At 38.5% G+C, this 19,145-nt stretch overlaps 2 protein-coding genes across 2 annotated transcripts in view; one reads left to right on the forward strand and one right to left on the reverse strand.

Moving 5' to 3' along the window:
* LOC121313883 overlaps nucleotides 1-4,492 on the reverse strand; it is a 106,537-nt gene extending 102,045 nt beyond the window's left edge. The window contains exon 1 of the mRNA XM_041246668.1: nucleotides 4,325-4,492. Coding sequence (XP_041102602.1) covers nucleotides 4,325-4,369 — 45 coding nt within the window. The 5' untranslated portion in view covers nucleotides 4,370-4,492. The remainder of the gene's footprint in view (nucleotides 1-4,324) is intronic.
* Nucleotides 4,493-4,736: 244 nt separating this feature from the next.
* LOC121322831 (serine/threonine-protein kinase RIO2-like) lies at nucleotides 4,737-18,263 on the forward strand. Its single transcript, XM_041263195.1, has 9 exons — nucleotides 4,737-4,929; nucleotides 6,302-6,440; nucleotides 6,904-7,020; nucleotides 8,887-9,062; nucleotides 14,086-14,497; nucleotides 14,729-14,822; nucleotides 15,253-15,510; nucleotides 15,749-15,845; nucleotides 17,955-18,263. The coding sequence occupies exons 1-9, from the start codon at nucleotides 4,864-4,866 to the stop codon at nucleotides 18,114-18,116; spliced, it is 1,521 nt and encodes a 506-aa protein (XP_041119129.1). The 5' UTR covers nucleotides 4,737-4,863; the 3' UTR covers nucleotides 18,117-18,263.
* The last annotated feature ends 882 nt before the right edge of the window (nucleotides 18,264-19,145 follow it).

A 19,145-nucleotide genomic window follows, 5' to 3' on the forward strand; every position in this document is an offset into this window, starting at 1 on the left:
TTACACATTGCTGTGTATAGCCAGTCTAATTATTTAAGCAACAATAAAGCTTCTTTTCATCGTTGAACTGTGTTGGGTCATTATTCGATTGTACTGCATCATCACTGCACCTGCACACTGCAAACCACTTTGCCACAAATGGTAAGTAAGCCTGAGTTTAATGCACTTGATTAAAAATCATTCTACATGGCATTAACCATGCAACAAGAAGCTCCAATATTGTACTTTGACATCTCTTACAGCCTTTCACATTGTAATTTACATTCTTTGTATTTGTCTGTACAGTAGTACAGTAGTTTGTTTGTTTGTTTGTTTGATTGATTGACTGATTTTTAAAAGGCAACTTCACTTGTTAAAGTAAGGCATCAAACTGCTTAAAATGATAGTTCAGAGCTATGAATGTAACAATGTGGAAAGTAATATAAAATGTACCAGATGTTACCTCACATAAAGGAGTGTTGTTCTTCAGATTACCAAGAGCTACAGCAAACTATGGTAAGTATTGTAGTAAATAAGGGGCTTCATGCTGTTGGGCAACTCAGTAGGGCTACTCAACAAGGTATAACTTCCAGAACAAATGTATTTATTTACTGTCAAGGACATTTTCATTTTCAGCACACTGCAGACCTTTCAGTGGTTTTACGCTCTTTTTTTTTCCAACCTCAGTGTACTGCATGCTTACTAGTGCTGTAAGTGATACCTCTCCCAGCCAAAAATGTTACAAGGCAAACAGAGACATACAGGCTTGGAACGAGGTGGCGTGTCTTGTGCAATGCAAAAGTCCTATTAGTAGCAGTAAATAAAACAATGTCAAAGGACAAGTGTTTGGCTATACAGTGGCATACTATGAGCCTTCTTAAACAGCACAGTACAATGCATATTTTAAAACTAGCACATCTCTGCTGGTTAGATTCTTCCTTTGGTACTGAAAATAATCTATTGCAAGTTGTACTGTACTGAAACCAGAGGTTTACAAGTTTCATGTGCTGAGTTACCATGGCCCTCTTCATTATAAAGGCACTCTTCAGACTAGCTGTCAGTGGTAATGGTTCACATTAAGGATTCTGGCTGGCTCTAGTGTAAATATACAGGCCAGCAATAATATTCCCTTATTTGCACAAGCCCTAAAAAAATCTATATTTTAAACTGCATCCATAACCGTAAAATGTACCAGGTACATTTCCAGGCTCGCTGCTCCAGAAACAGCCTGTCTTTTACAATGTCTCGGTTTTGACTGATAAAAGGGAGGCTGCTTAACATGGGGGACTGCCCTCTTCACATGGGCCGCATTACGTAAAATAAATGAGCTGAGAAACTGTACCAGAATCAACAGTCATCTGTGGCTTGTCGCTTCTCAATTTATAAAACTAACTTTTTTTTTCATGCCCATATGAAAGCTGAAACGCTTTGCAAGAAGCCATAACTGTTGGAATATAAGGCCTGAACAGAGCTCTATCTGTACCAGGAGAGTCTAGTGTACACACTGTTATGGCCTTAATGTACACAAAGCTAAACCTGTTTATAAATCTACCTTCAAGAAGGAATGCACAGTATTTGCTCGGCTTGGCAACAACATCTCTGTTCATTGACTGAAACCAAGTGATCTCCGTTTATCGCTTAGCCCAACCCACTACAGGTTTTAAATGTATGAGCTGCCTGCCAATGAAGAAGGTTCCTGTTAAAGAGGCTCTTGAAAACAGCAGCCCTTCAACATGGGAATTAAATTGTATCTGCCTCAACAAAAAAGGAACTTTATTTCCCTTCTTGGCAGTCCAGTCTGCCTGCCCTAATAGGCATTAACTAAGCCTCACAGGCAGCTCAATTTGTAACTGAAGCAGCTTCTCTTTTGGCTTAATTTACCTTGTCAGCAGCTTAAAACTCAAGGAACTGGAGCTTTCTCAAGGACTGAACATGCCTTGAGTGGAATTCTGCATGAGCTCCTCTTAAAAGAAATGGCCCTGATATACCAATGAATTCATTCATTTAATTTAATGATTATTCACTATGAAGAAACTGTTCAACTAGATACAACATGTTGTGGTTGACTATGTACGTCACTGTATGTTTTGTGTACATCTTTTGGAATTGGTTTGTAATCATATATAGTGCAGACCTATTGATCTGTGCGTTTCGGGGAGGCAAGTGTGCATGTACAGTAAAGACAAAATCCACAGGTAAAGGAGGGGAATTGTGACTGAATGCATCATTTTCTTAGCTTGCAAATCTAAGCAAATCATACATTGGGCAGAATAGCTTTCGGCTGTTTAAACAATGTAAAATTGTTTTCATAAAACAATCCATTTTAAAAATGTGTAATTATATGTTGTGCCTTTTCTTGAAAATGTTAGTCAAAGTGGCAACCATGACACCTTTTTGTAATAACAACTTACTGTACAATCTAAAAAGACAGCAAAGTTTTAAACAGACAACAACTATACTGAATTAAATGAGCCTAGGAGCCCAGAAAGGCTCCTTCAAACCACTTCATTAAAAGCATTGCTGCAGTCCCTATACTTAAATGTTCTGTGAACTGTGAAGACATTGCTGTTCTTGTTCTGGGAGACATGCAGCAGTAAAAAACACACTTCTGATTAGAGGTTTTCAGCAGTGAAACACACTTCTGATTAGAGGTTTTCAGCAGTGAAACACACTTAGAGCTTTTCATTTCTGCTGCAAATCTTGCTTGTGCATTTTCATCCCCCTTCTTCATTAATCTGACCTAAATTATTCAAATTCCATTTTGAAAGAAAACAACAACATTGGTTAATTTAAAATGATATAATTTTGCAATTTGTATTAAGAGCCCATGAATGAATGGAGTGCACATACAATCATAGGTTGATAATGACAAACTTCAGTTTCTTACATCACCCAAACAGTGCACTTACAGAGGTTTTACTTTGCGGGTTGTACAATGACTGTCTGGCCCAAGACATGCGGGTCACTTGGGTGGGCTGAGTAAACTAATCTTGTCAAAATTATGCCAGGATGGCTGCCAGTCAATCACATTTGATCAGATACTGTAAAACAGGAAATATCTGCTACAATTTCTTTTTGAGGATGTCTCACTCTGGACATATTTACAGCAACAAACATTTGCGCATGTGAACTCATACATATACTGTACATTAACTGAACTGAGTAATTATACACATTTTGCTGCATGTATATTTTGCAGATTTTTTATAAAAGCAAAATTAGTGAATATTTATTTCCAGCAAACCTTTCATGTTTTACAGTAACTTCCAAAATTTAGCTCAGCTTTATATGAAGTGTCATCACTAAATACAATCTGAAAGAAATCCATGCAACCTTTCAGGATTTTCATGGTATGGCGCAAAACTTCCAAGATGCCTCCCAGACATCCTTATTCCCAGACCGAAAAAGGTCACTCAGTTTAATCTACATGCGTGCTTTTATACCTTCTCAGATTCAAGTCAGTAAAACAATAAGTCTAAGCCATACCTGCACAGGAACAACATACCGTTGTTCTTTCTCAAAACCGTTCTTGTACTATTGGTTGCGTCATTTTAGCAATTGGCCTACTATTGGACTGATGCAGATGGGTTCATCATTTCATACCCTATAGTAGCTAGGTATGGCCAATCGTATTCATTTTAGATGCCTGTGTAGTTTAATAAAACCTGGAATGGCCCAGACTTCTGTGAAATAAGAGTCTTTTCCATCCTTTCAGTTATTGTACCCAAAAAAGGGGATCAAAAATCAAACTGCTAACTGTGGCATTGGTTTTACTCATCTTAGTCTATAAATGTACCATTCAGACTTACAACTCAACAAGAATTAAAATAACTATTGGATAGTCTGATCAAATTAAGTGTTGCTGCTTGGGGTTTGTGTTTTTAGTAACTACGTGCCTTACTTATTTTGGATTTCTCCTGAGTTCCCTGTCAAACATCATATGCTATTTTGCATTCTACTGTTTTACTGTTGTTTCGATTTTCCTATACTGTACAGTACAATTAAACCACTAAACATTTAGGTTTCATTAAAATCTTATTAAACACGACATGCTCTGCATAATAAGCGACTTTCCATGTGGTATAATATTAATTGTAAATTGTATACTTATGCTTAACAATGAAATAATAACGTTTCTGATCATCCAATAAATAATAAACTCTAACTAGTACTGTACATTATTACATATTCTTAACATTGCATAATATCACATTGAAAAAACATTTTGCATTTGCGGGTAACTTTTGTTAAAAACCGCAGTGTAAAGTAACTGTGCGTACCTTGTGTGCACGATAAGTATTAGCATATTTTAACTGTTGAATTTATTGCACAAAATAAGTGGTACCTTTGCCATTAGATCTGCGCTTCCACTGATATTCCTGGACGTCATGGTTAAACAGATGTGAGCAAAATACTTTAAAATACGTTTCAAAAGACTATCCTTGAAAAAATGGTGTAGTTACATTTGTTAGTTGTCGGTTACAGAACTCTTGCTATTTCGGTGCTGTTTCCTGACAAAAGCAACGCTTCACCTAGGCAGCCAATCCTGGTAGAAACATAAAAATAAATAGCCAACAATCTTTTTAACTGTAAAAAAAAATAATAATATAAAAAATATGGCTAAAACAATATGTTTTTGTTTTAAATTTAGAACAATGTTTTGACACCCCCCCCCCTTTATAAAAGCATTTGTTGAATCGCGAGGTTGTTTAGTGTAGACAGGACCTGACGTCCGTGAATGCTGCTCAGCTGTTAGCGTGGCGACACTGGATTTCGCGGGTCCACGTGTATAGTGTGTGTGGTATGGCTGGAGTCGGCTGATTTGGTTAGGGGTGTAAATTCTGTCAGGTTTAAGCATTGCAATTATTTTGCTGAAATACAGATATGGGGAAATTAAACGTGGTTGTGCTGAGGTACCTCTCGAGGGAAGACTTCCGTGTCCTCACTGCTGTGAGTACCCGTAGCTCTTAAATTCCGCAGTAGCAACATAGCGTCTGGGCTTTTTTTTAGTTGTTTTACTTTTGGTACTTTTTTTGTTCGTAATTAACTGTCTTTATTACCTGGATAACTATTTTAACATGTCGTTTAAAAGCGTGTCTTCAGGGCTGTTTATCAGATTGCCTGTGCGTCTGTGTGACCCTTGCTGTATTGGTTTATCTTATCAACATGTTTGTAGAACGGGCTGCAGTACAATTGAACAGTAGTACCTGATTCAGTGTATAAAAACGAGATCTTAGGTGTTGCATGTAAAATTTGTCACGTAAATAAAGAGATAGATCATGTGTGTTTTGCTTTCCTAATACCTACAACACACGTTGTAATGTAGCTCATTCAAGGCAAAGAATAGGTGTCCTGCTATCCTGCAGTGATGTAAACAAACTGGAACGTGGTCGTCACTGTCTGGTTAACCCATTAAGTGCCATTGTCCTGATTTGAGGATATATCGGCTACTTAGGCATTTTTTGGAGCATGACTATTGTTCTGATAACTTACTCTGATTGTGTTAACCACAAAAGTTTAGACTAAATGCAATGAATCAGATTGCATAAATACAGCTTGTGTTTTGATTGTTTTATTTCTTTAAATAATTGTATTTGGTATTAAATGGGTTTAAGTTCCCTGCACAGAACTCAAGTCATATTAACCAACACATTAAAAATGGTTGTGGGACCCAGCAGCTGTAGTGTTTGGATTGCAGTACAGTACACAAGTAAAGTTTGAGAACGAGAAAAGGCTATTAGACCCATCAAGGCCCTTGTTTTCACCCCATTCTCCCCTACTGGGGGAACTCATTTAAAAACCCAGAACCCTGTCTGCTTTAAAGTTCCCAGTGTTTTAGATCCTACTACTTCACCTGGTAGCTATTCCTGGTAGCCATTTATAACTGTTTGTAAAACAGCGCTTCCTACCTTCTGTTCTAAACTTACTGTTACTCAGCTCCCATATATGCCCTCTTGTTCTTCTCTATGTCTCGGGTTAATTCTTTATACCATTTATGATTTCAAAGACTTCAAGTCCCCTGTTTCCCTTTTTTTCTAAGCTGAAGGGTTTTAGTGAAAGCTGATGTTGGAATTTGTATTCAAATGTCAGATCACACCTGTGAAACACATTTGAATAAAGTGGTCATTAGTAACTGAAATGATTGACATCATATTAGGGTTAAGAACCCCAGTATTTTAAGGCGATCATATTAGGGTTAGGAGCCCAGGTATGGCCACAGTCCACTCAATATGTTCGGGTCTGTTTGCTTGTTATTTGGCGATGACAAAGCTGTCTTTATTAAGCCTGGTTTAACTAGAGTATTGTATTATTGTTTTTGCAGGTTGAGATGGGAATGAAGAATCATGAAATCGTACCGACTAGTCTGATCGCCTCAATTGCAAGTCTCAAACACGGAGGATGTAATAAAATCTTGAGAGAGCTGGTCAAACATAGACTGCTGGTCTATGAGCGCTCAAAAAGTAAGAGCTTAGCCATCTCAGCATACTTTTTCCTACTCTGCCAGTATTGTTCAGTATTCTAGAAGATTTGTATAATTGGGCTCTTCATCATTGATGGTGTTTTATTTTTTATTTTTAATTAACTAAGCAGCGGCACATTGTCTCAATATCTCCACCATTTACCCGTCCTGGTGTTTTCCTTCATGTGTGACACTACTAATGTCACTAAATCAAATAAAGAAATGACAACGGAGCAAGGTCCCGGATAGGACAGGTTTACCAGTTTTGGGGCAACATTGTTCAGATTGTATAAATAAACTTTGAGAATCAATTAATGACCTTTATTTTTGATGGTTTGCAACCAGCATTATGACATTTATAGTAAGGATCTGGACATGCTTTTTCTAACTCAGGTTATTTAAAGCTTGGTGAAAAGGATTTCCTAAAGCATTGTGTTTTTTGTTTTTAATTTTTTTCTCTTTAGTGGTGCAGGGCTACCGTTTGAGTTATGGGGGGTATGATTATTTAGCCCTGAAAACCATGTCGTCCCGAGACACACTCAACTCAGTTGGGAATCAGATGGGAGTGGGCAAAGAGTCAGGTATGGAATGAGAACTCCTGCTGTTTAAAATAATTTGAATCTGCACAGTGAACGGCATGCCGCCCTCTGCAATTGTGTGTGTATCTGTGGAGCATACTTTACTCAAAATGTACAATCTGTAGCACCCACTTGACCTGTCCCTCATTTAAAGTGATCATAGCTAAAAAGTGACATACATTTCCCACACCACACACATCTATTTAGTACAGTTAGCACTCGGATATACAGCACTCAGATACATGTCAGTCGCGTTTTACCATCCTTGTATTAAGAAACAAATCAATTCCCATTTTATATATATATATATATATATATATATATATATATATATATATATATATATATATATATATACACACACACACACACGTGTGTGTTCGTAACAAATTAATTATTTTACCGTCAGACACAATTTCTGACTCCGTCACCAGTTTTCTAATGCAAAGCCCATCTCTTCAATGTTACAGTGTATTCGATTAACTGCCACAGCCCACGTTTTTTTTTTGTCTTGCATACGCAAATCATCTTTATTATACAGTGACTCTAATGTAAAACAGTTAATCATCAAACAGTTTTAGATACTGTGGGGTTTTTTTATTTTTATTTTTAGTTGCTTTTGTGCATTTTCATTTGCAAGTGAACTGTGACGTTATGGCCTTGGAGAACTATATTCTGCAGTTTTAATTCTGGAAACTTTTTTAATCTTTTGCAAAATTGCATTGCCTGCTCCATTCTACGCAGTTTTATGCATTAGTAACATTGTTATTTCATTTTCCTGTTGGGTGGTTAATGGGTAATTTTACATACTGCTACAATACGTACCGGATTTAAAAGTATGTAGTAAAAGTATGTACTATATTACAGTCCATCTGTCTTTTCACAAGTGTTTTCAGAATCATCGTTCTGAATTAAAATACTTCTGTTGAAAATATAGCACTGTACTAACAAAAACATTTTAAAACAGTCCTTTCAGGTATGTTTTTTTGATCTTGTGTCTTTGTGTTTCCTGGAAAACAGACGAGGGTTGGAATGGGCCGAAAGGAAATAATCAGATATGCGTCACGCACGTTTATCCGTCACTGAAGTCAAAATTGTTTAGGGTCAGACATGTGAGTGCTGGCTGTATATAGGTGCTTGATTAGCAGGGGCTTTCATGTCCAAGGCTACACGTTACTCTTGATTCAAGTGGAGCCGTCTCCAGTTATTCTGTGGCGGGCCATTGTGGAGAACAGACTTTGATTTCCACTACCAGCTTTCCTGAAGAATAACGTCTCAGAAAGATCTAAACACATTGCAGACTCTGTGTCATCCTGCATGTAGCCTGTTCGTGTCCTGTCAGGTGCTAGGATATTTACGTACCCCTGTAGATGCGTCTCCAGACCTCTGCTGTTGATGGTGTGATAGAATAATTTACAGTATTAGCAGCTCGATGCCAAAGTCAGCTGTCAAGATTTAAACAAATGCAAGTGTGCAAATTCACAAGTAAAATTAGCAAAGTTGCATGCATTTTTACTTTGCAGAGTAAAGGCACCTCATTCTACAACAGAAAATAAAAAATGCAAAAGTGCTGTTTCATTTAACACCAAGCTAAGGATTCTGTTCAGCACAGACAGTTTAGAGCTTGGTTGTTCATTTAAAAATAAATAAATAAATAAACTTTATCCTAAATGAAAAGGCTCTGAAATTTGAAATTAAAGCCCAGTCTCTCAAAGTGAAAGGTGAATTCTAACCTGTATCCATTTCCTTACCCAAAAGAAAAAAGGAGACGCCTTCCGATTTTATATAGTTGCTCAGATTTACAATTTGCAAACTGTCTTACTAGCTGAGATGTACAGTGACCTACTGATTGCCCCTCCCCCATCTTAGATATCTACATTGTAGCAAATGCAAAACAGGAGCAGTTTGCATTGAAACTTCAAAGACTGGGGCGAACCTCGTTTCCGAACCTGAAGAACAAGCGGGATTACCACCAGCACCGGCACAAGATGTCTTGGCTCTACCTCTCCCGTCTGGCAGCCATGAAGGAATTTGCATACATGAAGGTACGTGTGTCCCAGGGTAGAGTCTGCTTTTAAAGCTTCGATCTTGAATTGGTATGTAGTACTCCATAGTGTTTATGTGATACAGCCATTTGAAATTTCTTTAGAATATATAGTATCTTTTTTAGGTAATGATTTAAAAAAAATCTGAACATTTGTAAAACAAGAACATTTCGCAAGCAATAAATGTTTGCTAATTTTGCGTTTTATTAAAAATCTGCAAAATTAACGTGCCGTGAAATATTTTATTCATACATCTGCAGCACATTAAAAGAAAAAGAAGCACAGACATTTATTGCAGCAAAAATGGACCTTGAAGATCATTAGCGAAATTAAGTTGCCACAAAAAAAAGTACTGTGCAGTACACATACGTTTAGACCCTTCAGATCTGTAGACTTGTGTAACCTTTTTCAGTTCTGGAAACATCAAAATAATCTTAGTTGAAATACAGTTGTTAGTGTTAAATGCACTTCATACTGCATGATTCTTTGCAACATATTTTGGCCATATTCCGCTTTTGTTGTTGTTAACATGGCTGTTATGTTCAGTTTTAAAACTATTGCAGTAGTACAGCACCGCTATTACGTTATGGATTGTCGCAATAGCTACGTTAATTGAGCCAGTTGGGTTTGACGGCAATCGCAAAAGTTAGTGGGGCATGTGCATCTGTTTGGTTGTAACAGTAAAGTGCTGTTCCTGATCACTAAATTCTGTCTTGTGAATATGTAACAACTGTATCCAAGCAAAGCGGTGTATGGAATTTCTTTACCAAGAAGGAGAAAATGGAATTTGCAAACTGCCAAGGAAATGTTTCATTTAAAGGAGGAAGCGCACTTGGTTAATGTGCTCCACATTTATTTTATTTTATTTATGTGCTTATTTTGCTGCTTATTTTAAAAAACTATAGGGTAGATGTCCTAAAATGGGCCAGTCACAGCACAAACATACTGCAATTTGCATTTTCGTTATGACAATTAGCAAAGTGCACATTTTGTTGTATGAAGTAAGAAGAAATATGTTAATGAAGAGAGCCACAATATGCTAATTATGAATACCTAGTGCACTTTTTTTGAACTTTACCCTACTGGCAATGCAATATAAATCATGCTGCTGCACCGCACGCACTGGTGTACAATGTGAAATAAAAGATTATTTTAAATTGAAACTAAATGATTGGGTTTTTATGTTATTTTAATTATGATTAATAATTGTGACTGTTTAAAACATGCTTTCAAAAGTTTCAACAGCTTATGTACATCTCATTACAATATTTCTCCACCCATGCAGGAACGTCCAGAATTACATTTCATTTTAGGCTAAAGCGCAAATAAGAACTGCGGCTGCAAAGCATTAGTTAAAGTGATGCTAGCAGCATTGCATTTGTTTAGTACATTTCACGCTACACTTCCGACTGGTTTGCAACGATTGTGACAGATGCAACACTTTAGTACATCTACCCCTATGTATGCGCCATAACCATAGATGAAGCATTCTGTATTGATGTTGTTCTATTGTTTTTTTTGTAATTTAGTTCCCAAGAAGAATAGTTGCCTCAGTTATTCTTATTCTTATGTAAGTCAGTATGTTAAGTAACATTATTCCGGAGGTTTCATTTGACTTTATGAAGCAAAATTATTCATAAGAACATAAGAACATAAGAAAGTTTACAAACGAGAGGAGGCCATTCGGCCCATCTTGCTCGTTTGGTTGTTAGTAGCTTATTGATCCCAAAATCTCATCAAGCAGCTTCTTGAAGGATCCCAGGGTGTCAGCTTCAACAACATTACTGGGGAGTTGATTCCAGACCCTCACAATTCTCTGTGTAAAAAAGTGCCTCCTATTTTCTGTTCTGAATGCCCCTTTTTCTAAACTCCATTTGTGACCCCTGGTCCTTGTTTCTTTTTTCAGGCTGAAAAAGTCCCTTGGGTCGACACTGTCAATACCTTTTAGAATTTTGAATGCTTGAATTAGGTCGCCACGTAGTCTTCTTTGTTCAAGACTGAACAGATTCAATTCTTTTAGCCTGTCTGCATATGACATGCCTTTTAAGCCTGGAATAATTCTGGTCACTCTTCTTTGCACTCTTTCTAGAGCAGCAATATCTTTTTTATAGCGAGGTGACCAGAACGGAACACAATATTCAAGATGAGGTCTTACTAGTGCATTGTACAGTTTTAACATTACTTCCCTTGATTTAAATTCAACACTTTTCACAATGTATCCAAGCATCTTGTTAGCCTTTTTTATAGCTTCCCCACATTGTCTAGATGAAGACATTTCTGAGACAACAAAAACTCCTAGGTCTTTTTCATAGATTCCTTCTCCAATTTCAATATCTCCCATATGATATTTATAATGTACATTTTTATTTCCTGCGTGCAGTACCTTACACTTTTCTCTATTAAATGTCATTTGCCATGTGTCTGCCCAGTTCTGAATCTTGTCTAGATCATTTTGAATGACCTTTGCTGCTGCAACAGTGTTTGCCGCCACTCCTACTTTTGTGTCGTCTGCAAATTTAACAAGTTTGCTTACTATACCAGAATCTAAATCATTAATGTAGATTAGGAATAGCAGAGGACCTAATACTGATCCCTGTGGTACACCGCTGGTTACCACACTCCATTCTGAGGTTTTTCCTCTAATCAGTACTTTCTGTTTTCTACATGTTAACCACTCCCTAATCCATGTACATGTGTTTCCTTGAATCCCAACTGCGTTCAGTTTGAGAATTAATCTTTTGTGCGGGACTTTGTCTAAAGCTTTCTGGAAATCTAAATAAACCATGTCATATGCTTTGCAATTATCCATTATCGATGTTGCATCCTCAAAAAAATCAAGCAAGTTAGTTAGGCACGATCTCCCTTTCCTAAAACCATGTTGACTGTCTCCCAGTACCCTGTTACCATATAGGTAATTTTCCATTTTGGATCTTATTATAGTTTCCATAAGTTTGCATATAATAGAAGTCAGGCTTACTGGTCTGTAGTTACCTGGTTCAGTTTTGTTTCCCTTTTTGTGGATCGGTATTACGTTTGCAATTTTCCAGCCAATTCAATTCAATTCTGTAGGGTGATGCAAAACTTTTGGCCATAGCGTATACCGGTTGTACATAATAACTTGTAAGATGGTACCTGTGTCAAACCACATTACAATAAAACTGAAGCTGTGTGGAAAGCCCTTTATTGCTGCAGCACTGATATATTGTGGGGTGGGGGAAGATTAAACAGCAGGTAATTTAATTGAAAATCACAACAACATGACTAATTACTTTCAGGATCAATTTCTATTCAGATGAAAAATCCCTGCAGTTCTTGTAGAAAGAGGGCTGTTTAGAATGTGTTTCCAGATGTTCTCCTGATGTTGCAGGAGTGGCAGATACTTCATGGAAGAGGTGTATCTGTGTGGTTATAGATAGATAGATAGATGTATATACAGTGTCTGGCAAAAGTATTCAGACCCCTGACCAATTCTCTCATATTACCGAATCACAAATGGTACATTGAAATTTCATCTGTTTGATATTCTATTTTTGCACTGAAACTCGGAATCAATTATTGTAAGGTGACATTAGTTTTATGTTGGGAAATATTTTTAAGAAAAATAAAAAACTGAAATATCTTGCTTGCATAAGTATTCAACCCCTTTGCTGTGGAAGCTCCCAGTTTGCACCGATGATCGAAATTGCCCTAACGAGGACACAATTACCTTACCATTGGCCTCCACCTGTGAACCATTAAAGTTGCTGTCACATTTTCTGGATAAAAACCCCACTGTTGAAGGATCATTGGTAAGGCTGTGAATCTGAAGGAAAATGAAGACCAAAGAGCATTCTACAGAAGTTAGAGATAAAGTAACACAAATGCATAGATTAGGGAAAGGGTACAAAATAATATCCAAGTGTTTGGATATCCCAGTGAGCACAGTTGGATCAATAATCAGGAAGTGGAAGCTGCATCACACCACCCAGGCACTGCCAGGAAAAGGCCCTCCCTCAAAACTCAGCGCTCAAACAAGAAGGAAACTTGTGAGAGAAGCCACAGAGAGGCCAACAATCACTTTGAGGGAGCTGCAGAGTTCAGTGGCTGGGAGTGGAGTAATGGTCCCAGGCACAAGGCCAAAGCAGCTCAATAACAAAATGGTGAATGCCCTACAGTGGCCCAGTCAAAGTCCTGATCTCAGTCCCATTGAGAATCTGTGGCACTATTTGAAAATTGTGGTCCACAAGTGTCGTCCAACCAACCTGAACAACCTGGAGCAAATCTGCCAAGAAGAATGGGCCAAAATCACTCCAACACTGTGTGCAAAGCTGGTACATACTTACCCCAAAAGACTTAAAGCTGTTATTGCAGCCAAAGGTGGCTCTACCAAATAATATGTGGGGGTTGAATACTTATGCAAGCAAGATATTTCGGTTTTTTATTTTTCTTAAAAATATTTCCCAACATAAAACCAATGTCGCCTTACAAGAATTGATTTTGAGTTTAAGTGTTTTAAAATAAAATATCAAACAGAACGAAATTTCAATGTACCATTTGTAATTCAATAATATGAGAAAATTGGTCAGGGTTCTGAATACTTTTGCAAGGCACTGTATATGTATGTATGTATATAGATACTTCTCAGGGAAGACACGTATCTGTGTTATTGACAGGGTACTTATTATTATACATGGTGCTTCTCCTGAAGCACAGGTTAGATTTTCATAGGGAGTCGGATACAGGGAGAGGGGGACTCTTCCTTCAGTTGTCTGCTGTTTGTGTTCTTTCTTGTTTTTGTTGAGGAAAGTTGTTTCCATTTCTTTTCATTCCATTAAGGATTTCTAGTATCGGAGGGTCACTCACATTTAAAAAACGGATTTGGGTATTGGTACAAAGCATCCTCTTTGCATTAATTATGTGGCACCTTAAGGGCTTGAAATTGTTGATTCCCTGGAGCCGGATATTACAGAAATGTTTTTTTTTGTTTTTTTAATATATATTTTTAAAACAGTTACCCAGTTGTTTGCTGATTTGATTCATTTCCTTAACTAATAAGGGAGGGTCACTTCCAGTCTTCATTCTGCAGTTCCAAGTAGCCCCAGTGGCTTGCTTATCAAGCATGCCCATGATGGGAGCCATGAATCTACTACCACTCAGTCTCATGAACCATTTCAGCTTGCAACTTCGTATTTTCTGTGTTGGAAACTGGAATCGCCTATCACCTGAAATAGCTGCCATGTTTTACTTTTGCATATATTTTTTCAGTTGCCAGGTACACCAGGTGGAAGATCCAGGTGCTTTATACAGTGAATTGATGGACCTGATTGTGAAATTGGCGAATCACGGCTTGATTCATGGGGATTTCAACGAGTTTAATGTGATGGTGGACGATGAAGACCACGCCACGATCATTGATTTTCCGCAAATGGTGTCAACTTCCCATCTGAATGCTGAATGCTAGCCTAATAGATGAGTTTCTGGTTGTGTGTTTTTTTTATTATTTGTGTGTTTTTTGTATTATACGGAATAACAGTCAAGCAAAAAAAGAAATTAAAGAAACAAATAGATTTAAAAGAGCCACAAGTAATTAAGAATAGGAATCCCTATGCCCTTATTCCCTGGGCTACATGAGAAGCGTATAAACACAGCAGCAATGTTTCTAACTGGTTCACAACTGTATTCTCCCAGGTATTTCGACAGAGATGTCAAATGCATTAGAGACGACTTCCTGAGGCGATTTGGTTATGAAAGTGAGCTGTATCCCACCTTTAAAGATGTTCGGTAATTTTGATGTATTTTTATTCTTTATATTGCTTGTCTTATTCAGTTGGGGTAGATTGACTAAGGGACAGCATGTGGCGTTCAGCGGTGCGCTGTACCTGTAACTGCACCGGAGACTGAGGACTGAGTGCTGGCCTGCAAGTGTTCCTCTTCTAGCTCTGTAGTTAGTGCACAGGCTTCTGAAGCTGATGATGTGAAGATAGTTTACAGAAAACACAACAAATAATTTCACCTTGTTTGCATACTATTATGAAACTATAATTCTCACAATTTTCACTAACATTTAAAAGACTGGCAACCGTGCTACTTTTGGTACGGAGTAATTTGGTTCTGGGTTTTGGGAAATGAAGAAAATACAAGGATCTTAAAAATTCAAACATACACACACACACACAAACTAGCTCTTGTTGGTAACTTCTGTATCGTGAAGCTGGATCATGCCAGTTGGGTGTGGGACTGGCATTACTGAAGACCTGAGCCCCTTACAAGGCCAGGTGGACCTGACTGAGTTCAAACAGGCCGTACTGGAGCTGGAAGGATCGAGGGCAGAGGGGAGTGATCAGCCCCGTACAGAACAGGGGCCTGGGAGTGCCACAGCGACAGAGGAGGGTGACGGGCGGGAGCTCGAAGATGAGTGTCCTGATTTAGTGGACCTTTCTGCAGCCAACAAAGAGTTCAGGGCTTTCAGGTGTCATGCCTCAACATCACCAGTGTATACGTGCTTAAATAATTTCACAAGTGCATAAAGTGCATGTAGGTCGTCGCTAACCATTTCCATGATACTAATATCTTTCCATCCGTGGCGAGAATGTATGTCACTATGGTTAATCACTCCTGTAACCAGAGAAGGCTGACCTCCAGTAAAGTGAATGTTACTTTATTTCTAGACCTCATCGTTAATCGTTTTCTCTTTTTCCAATGCACAGAGACGAGGAGAGCATGCTGCATGTCAACGGACACAGATGGAGAACCAGCAGCATGACGTCAGTTGGCAGCACAGCAAGCTGTTCCACGATCCCGCCGGTGAGTTCAGTGTTCCGAAGCAGCAGCACAGGAAAGGTTAGAAAAGGAGGATGTTCTGATTCATGTTCACGTGGGTGTGAAATACATAAATACCTTGTTCTCTGCCAAGGCACACAGATCTGACACTTAACGCATTTGTCCTTTTTCTGGATTTATTGTTTATAGATGCAGTTGAAGTCTGGGGGGGGGGGGGTTATCAGAATTGAAAACCAGGAGTTGACCCCTTTCCCTGATCAACACCTCATAGGCTCACATACTAGCCCACTGTTGCTGTCCATAATGTTAAAACTGTAGCAGACCTGTGAGCGAAGGAGCCAAGTAAGCTTACATGGAGTCCCGTGCAGGACGAAATGTTTTTACATCAATTGGCGACATCCACGTTTCCTTTCCAACCTTTTGGATGAAGAACAAGGGCTTTACCATCAAACTGTACCGTTATTGAACAACATGTGTCGCTTCTTATATTAGTGGTTATTTTCATCATCATTTTGACAAGCAAAACTGACAATTTATTTGAAGAAAATAAACTTACTGTTCATGTGTAAACAATTGAATTAAATTAATGTATTCACTGTGTGAAGCCAGTTCCGCCATGTGTTAAATTTCAGAAAGCTGCAAAAAAAAAAAAAAAACTAATTCTGTTTCTGTTTGAGCTGATAAAGACTGCAAATTGTCTTTTTTAGCCTGCTGTTCTCAGACAGTGAATGAGGGCCTCCTAGTGGTTGAAGCATGCAACTGATATCACAAATATCGCATTGTGAGAGTGGGGGTCACCTTTTTAAATGGATTTTGGTGCAGTTAGACTAGATACCACCATGGAAGCTAAGCCACAAACTACAGCACTACATCATATTAGGTTTTCTGTAATATGTCCACATCGAACCATGCAGCCAGAAACAGCCGAGCAATAGTCAACAAGGCTAAAGAATATATCTGCAACAAATGGTGACAAGCCTAGTGTATTTTGTTCAAGGCGATAGTTTGATAGTATGCCTGGCACATCCCAGAGAGAACTGGATCTGCTGTGCAAATGTAGGACCTTTTTAACCCTTTGAACAGACCCCTTTCCTTGTAAATTCCTGTAGGAGGAAAATCCACTAGTGTGACTAGCAGTAGAAAGAAATATTATAATTAGGACTTTTGTTTATATTAATTTCATTTTTAGGTGCTTATTTTTATGTACTTTTTTTGGTTTGTTTTTTGGGGCTTTCGCTGTTTATATACTGTGAAATTTATTGTTTTCGGTTAATTTCCAAAATGCTTGGGTGTTTTTTTCTCCACAATATGCATGAACTTACCTTCAATCCTTATGGTCACGGCCATATTCTTCTGGGGATTTTGTGTGTGTGTAGGCATTTTTTTTACAATGTTTTATCGATTACAGACAAAAAATTAGAAACCTTAATTATAACCTACCATGTATTTTCTTATGTAATTCTTGCTTGTGTCATATTCCTCCCTGCCCCCCCCCCGAATGCTCTCTGCCTAATGCACATTAGTAACACGATCGCAGCGGTGTGTTCGGATGTGTAAAAGGACAAAGCAAGACCTGCCCCGTTAAGGTATTACATGAAAAGACTAATGCATTCTGCAATACAGAGCCATTAGTACAGCAGAAAGTTAAGGCAAAATCAATTGCCCTGGATGCATTCCCTCATTAATCCAGAGGATACATTCGTTTCCTGTGCACCTGAGCGGTGAGCACTGCCCAAGAAGCATTCTCTCTGCAGTTTTATTATCCTTTGTAGTCATTTAAAGGGGACTTGACCTACTTATATGTACCATTCAACCCTGTGATGGGGACCGTGTGACCTGTCCAGTCTGTCTTCTCTTCTGATGGGACCATGGCCTGTCCAGTCTGTCCTCTGTCCTGATGTGGCTGTGTGGCCTGTCCAGTCTGTCTTTCTGGCTCTCCTCTCCCCTCTCCCTCTGGTGCTGATTGAAAGTATTTGTGCTTTTTAATGAAAACATAATACATGATGATAATTAATGAATAATACCATCACTTCTTGCATTATTTCTATGAGAGGTGATGGAGGGGCATGGAAGCAGCTGCACAATGAGATATATCGTTACTGTGTGTTTAATAATGTTAACTGCTTCTCGTAGGAATTGGTGAAACAGAAGGTGAAAAGGCAGCTGACGAAGCAACAGAAGTCAGCCCAAAGAAGGCGCTTGCAGAAGGGCGAGGCCAGTCTGGTTACCAAAGTGAGGCGGGACAACCTCCAGGATATTAAATGTAGTGTGGAGGCAGCTTCTTTCTGGGGCTGAAGAGCACATCGCCAACCATGGCACTGGAACAGCTGGAGTGTCTGTACACGATTGCATTGTGGAGCTGTTTCTGTACCAGGAACTGCTTGCAGTACTGTTCAGTCATATTGTATATTATCTACTGAATACATTTTCATAAAGAACTCAGCAACTGAATGTTTGGCAAACTTTGTAATTGTGATAGTGTTTTGGAATGGGTAGCTGTGCTGTACCATTACCACGGTGTAGCTAGGGCACAATCACCCTGCTGTATGAAGTCTGCAAAAAAGCTTTTGTGTCTGTTCTGCCAGGTGGCTCTCCAAATATGATTTTGCAAAGGATCAATGTCTGTAGAACCAGACATTCCTGAAAACCAAGCTTGAAGCAGATGATGGTTTGCACTGCCTCCTAATGTATACACTTGAGGGCTCAATTTAATTCACTTCAACGCGAGGGAACGTTTTGAGAAATAAAAAAAAATGATTGTACAACAATTCCCCCCACCCATCCAAATGCTGGATGAATACTGATGACCATATTATACACCACTAAAGCAAAATCAGAATTCTGGCTTCACAAGACAAGTCCATTAATAAATCCAAAAATATATCATTGTATATCCAGCTACAAACTTGAGCCCAGATATAGTTGTAAATGTTCTGTTGTTCAAAAAAGAAAGTAAACAGCATACATACTGAACTCTGCTATATCGGGGTAACTTGACACAGTCTTGTCAATCAATATTCAGTCCTGCTTTTAGTTTTCCCAGCAGACAGGAAATGTGTGTTTCTGTGGCTTGAGTGGATGTAGGAATGTCACTTTCTATCAAGCATATTCTAATGAGAGACCGTGTGTGTGACCTTGTGTGCCGTGTTAGTGACTGGATCGTTATCTTGGGGATTGCTTGGTCAGCATTCTAATCAGAGACCGTGTGTGTGTGACCTTGTGTGCTGTGATAGTGACTGGGTGGTTCTCTTGATGATTGCTTGGTTAAGACATTTTTTAGTACAGGGTACTGAGAGTGATAACGCTATTGTAGCTAACATTAGT

Source organism: Polyodon spathula, chromosome 1 (genome assembly GCF_017654505.1).
Source record: "Polyodon spathula isolate WHYD16114869_AA chromosome 1, ASM1765450v1, whole genome shotgun sequence".
Taxonomy (NCBI): Eukaryota; Metazoa; Chordata; class Actinopteri; order Acipenseriformes; family Polyodontidae; genus Polyodon; species Polyodon spathula.

Coding starts and splice junctions, on each gene's coding strand:
- LOC121322831 (XM_041263195.1), top strand. CDS start 4,864: ATGGGGAAATTAAACGTGGTTGTGCTGAGGTACCTCTCGAGGGAAGAC. Junction 7,021..8,886: donor GGGAGTGGGCAAAGAGTCAG/GTATGGAATGAG, acceptor CCCCCATCTTAG/ATATCTACATTGTAGCAAAT. Junction 14,823..15,252: donor CCCACCTTTAAAGATGTTCG/GTAATTTTGATG, acceptor TGTATCGTGAAG/CTGGATCATGCCAGTTGGGT.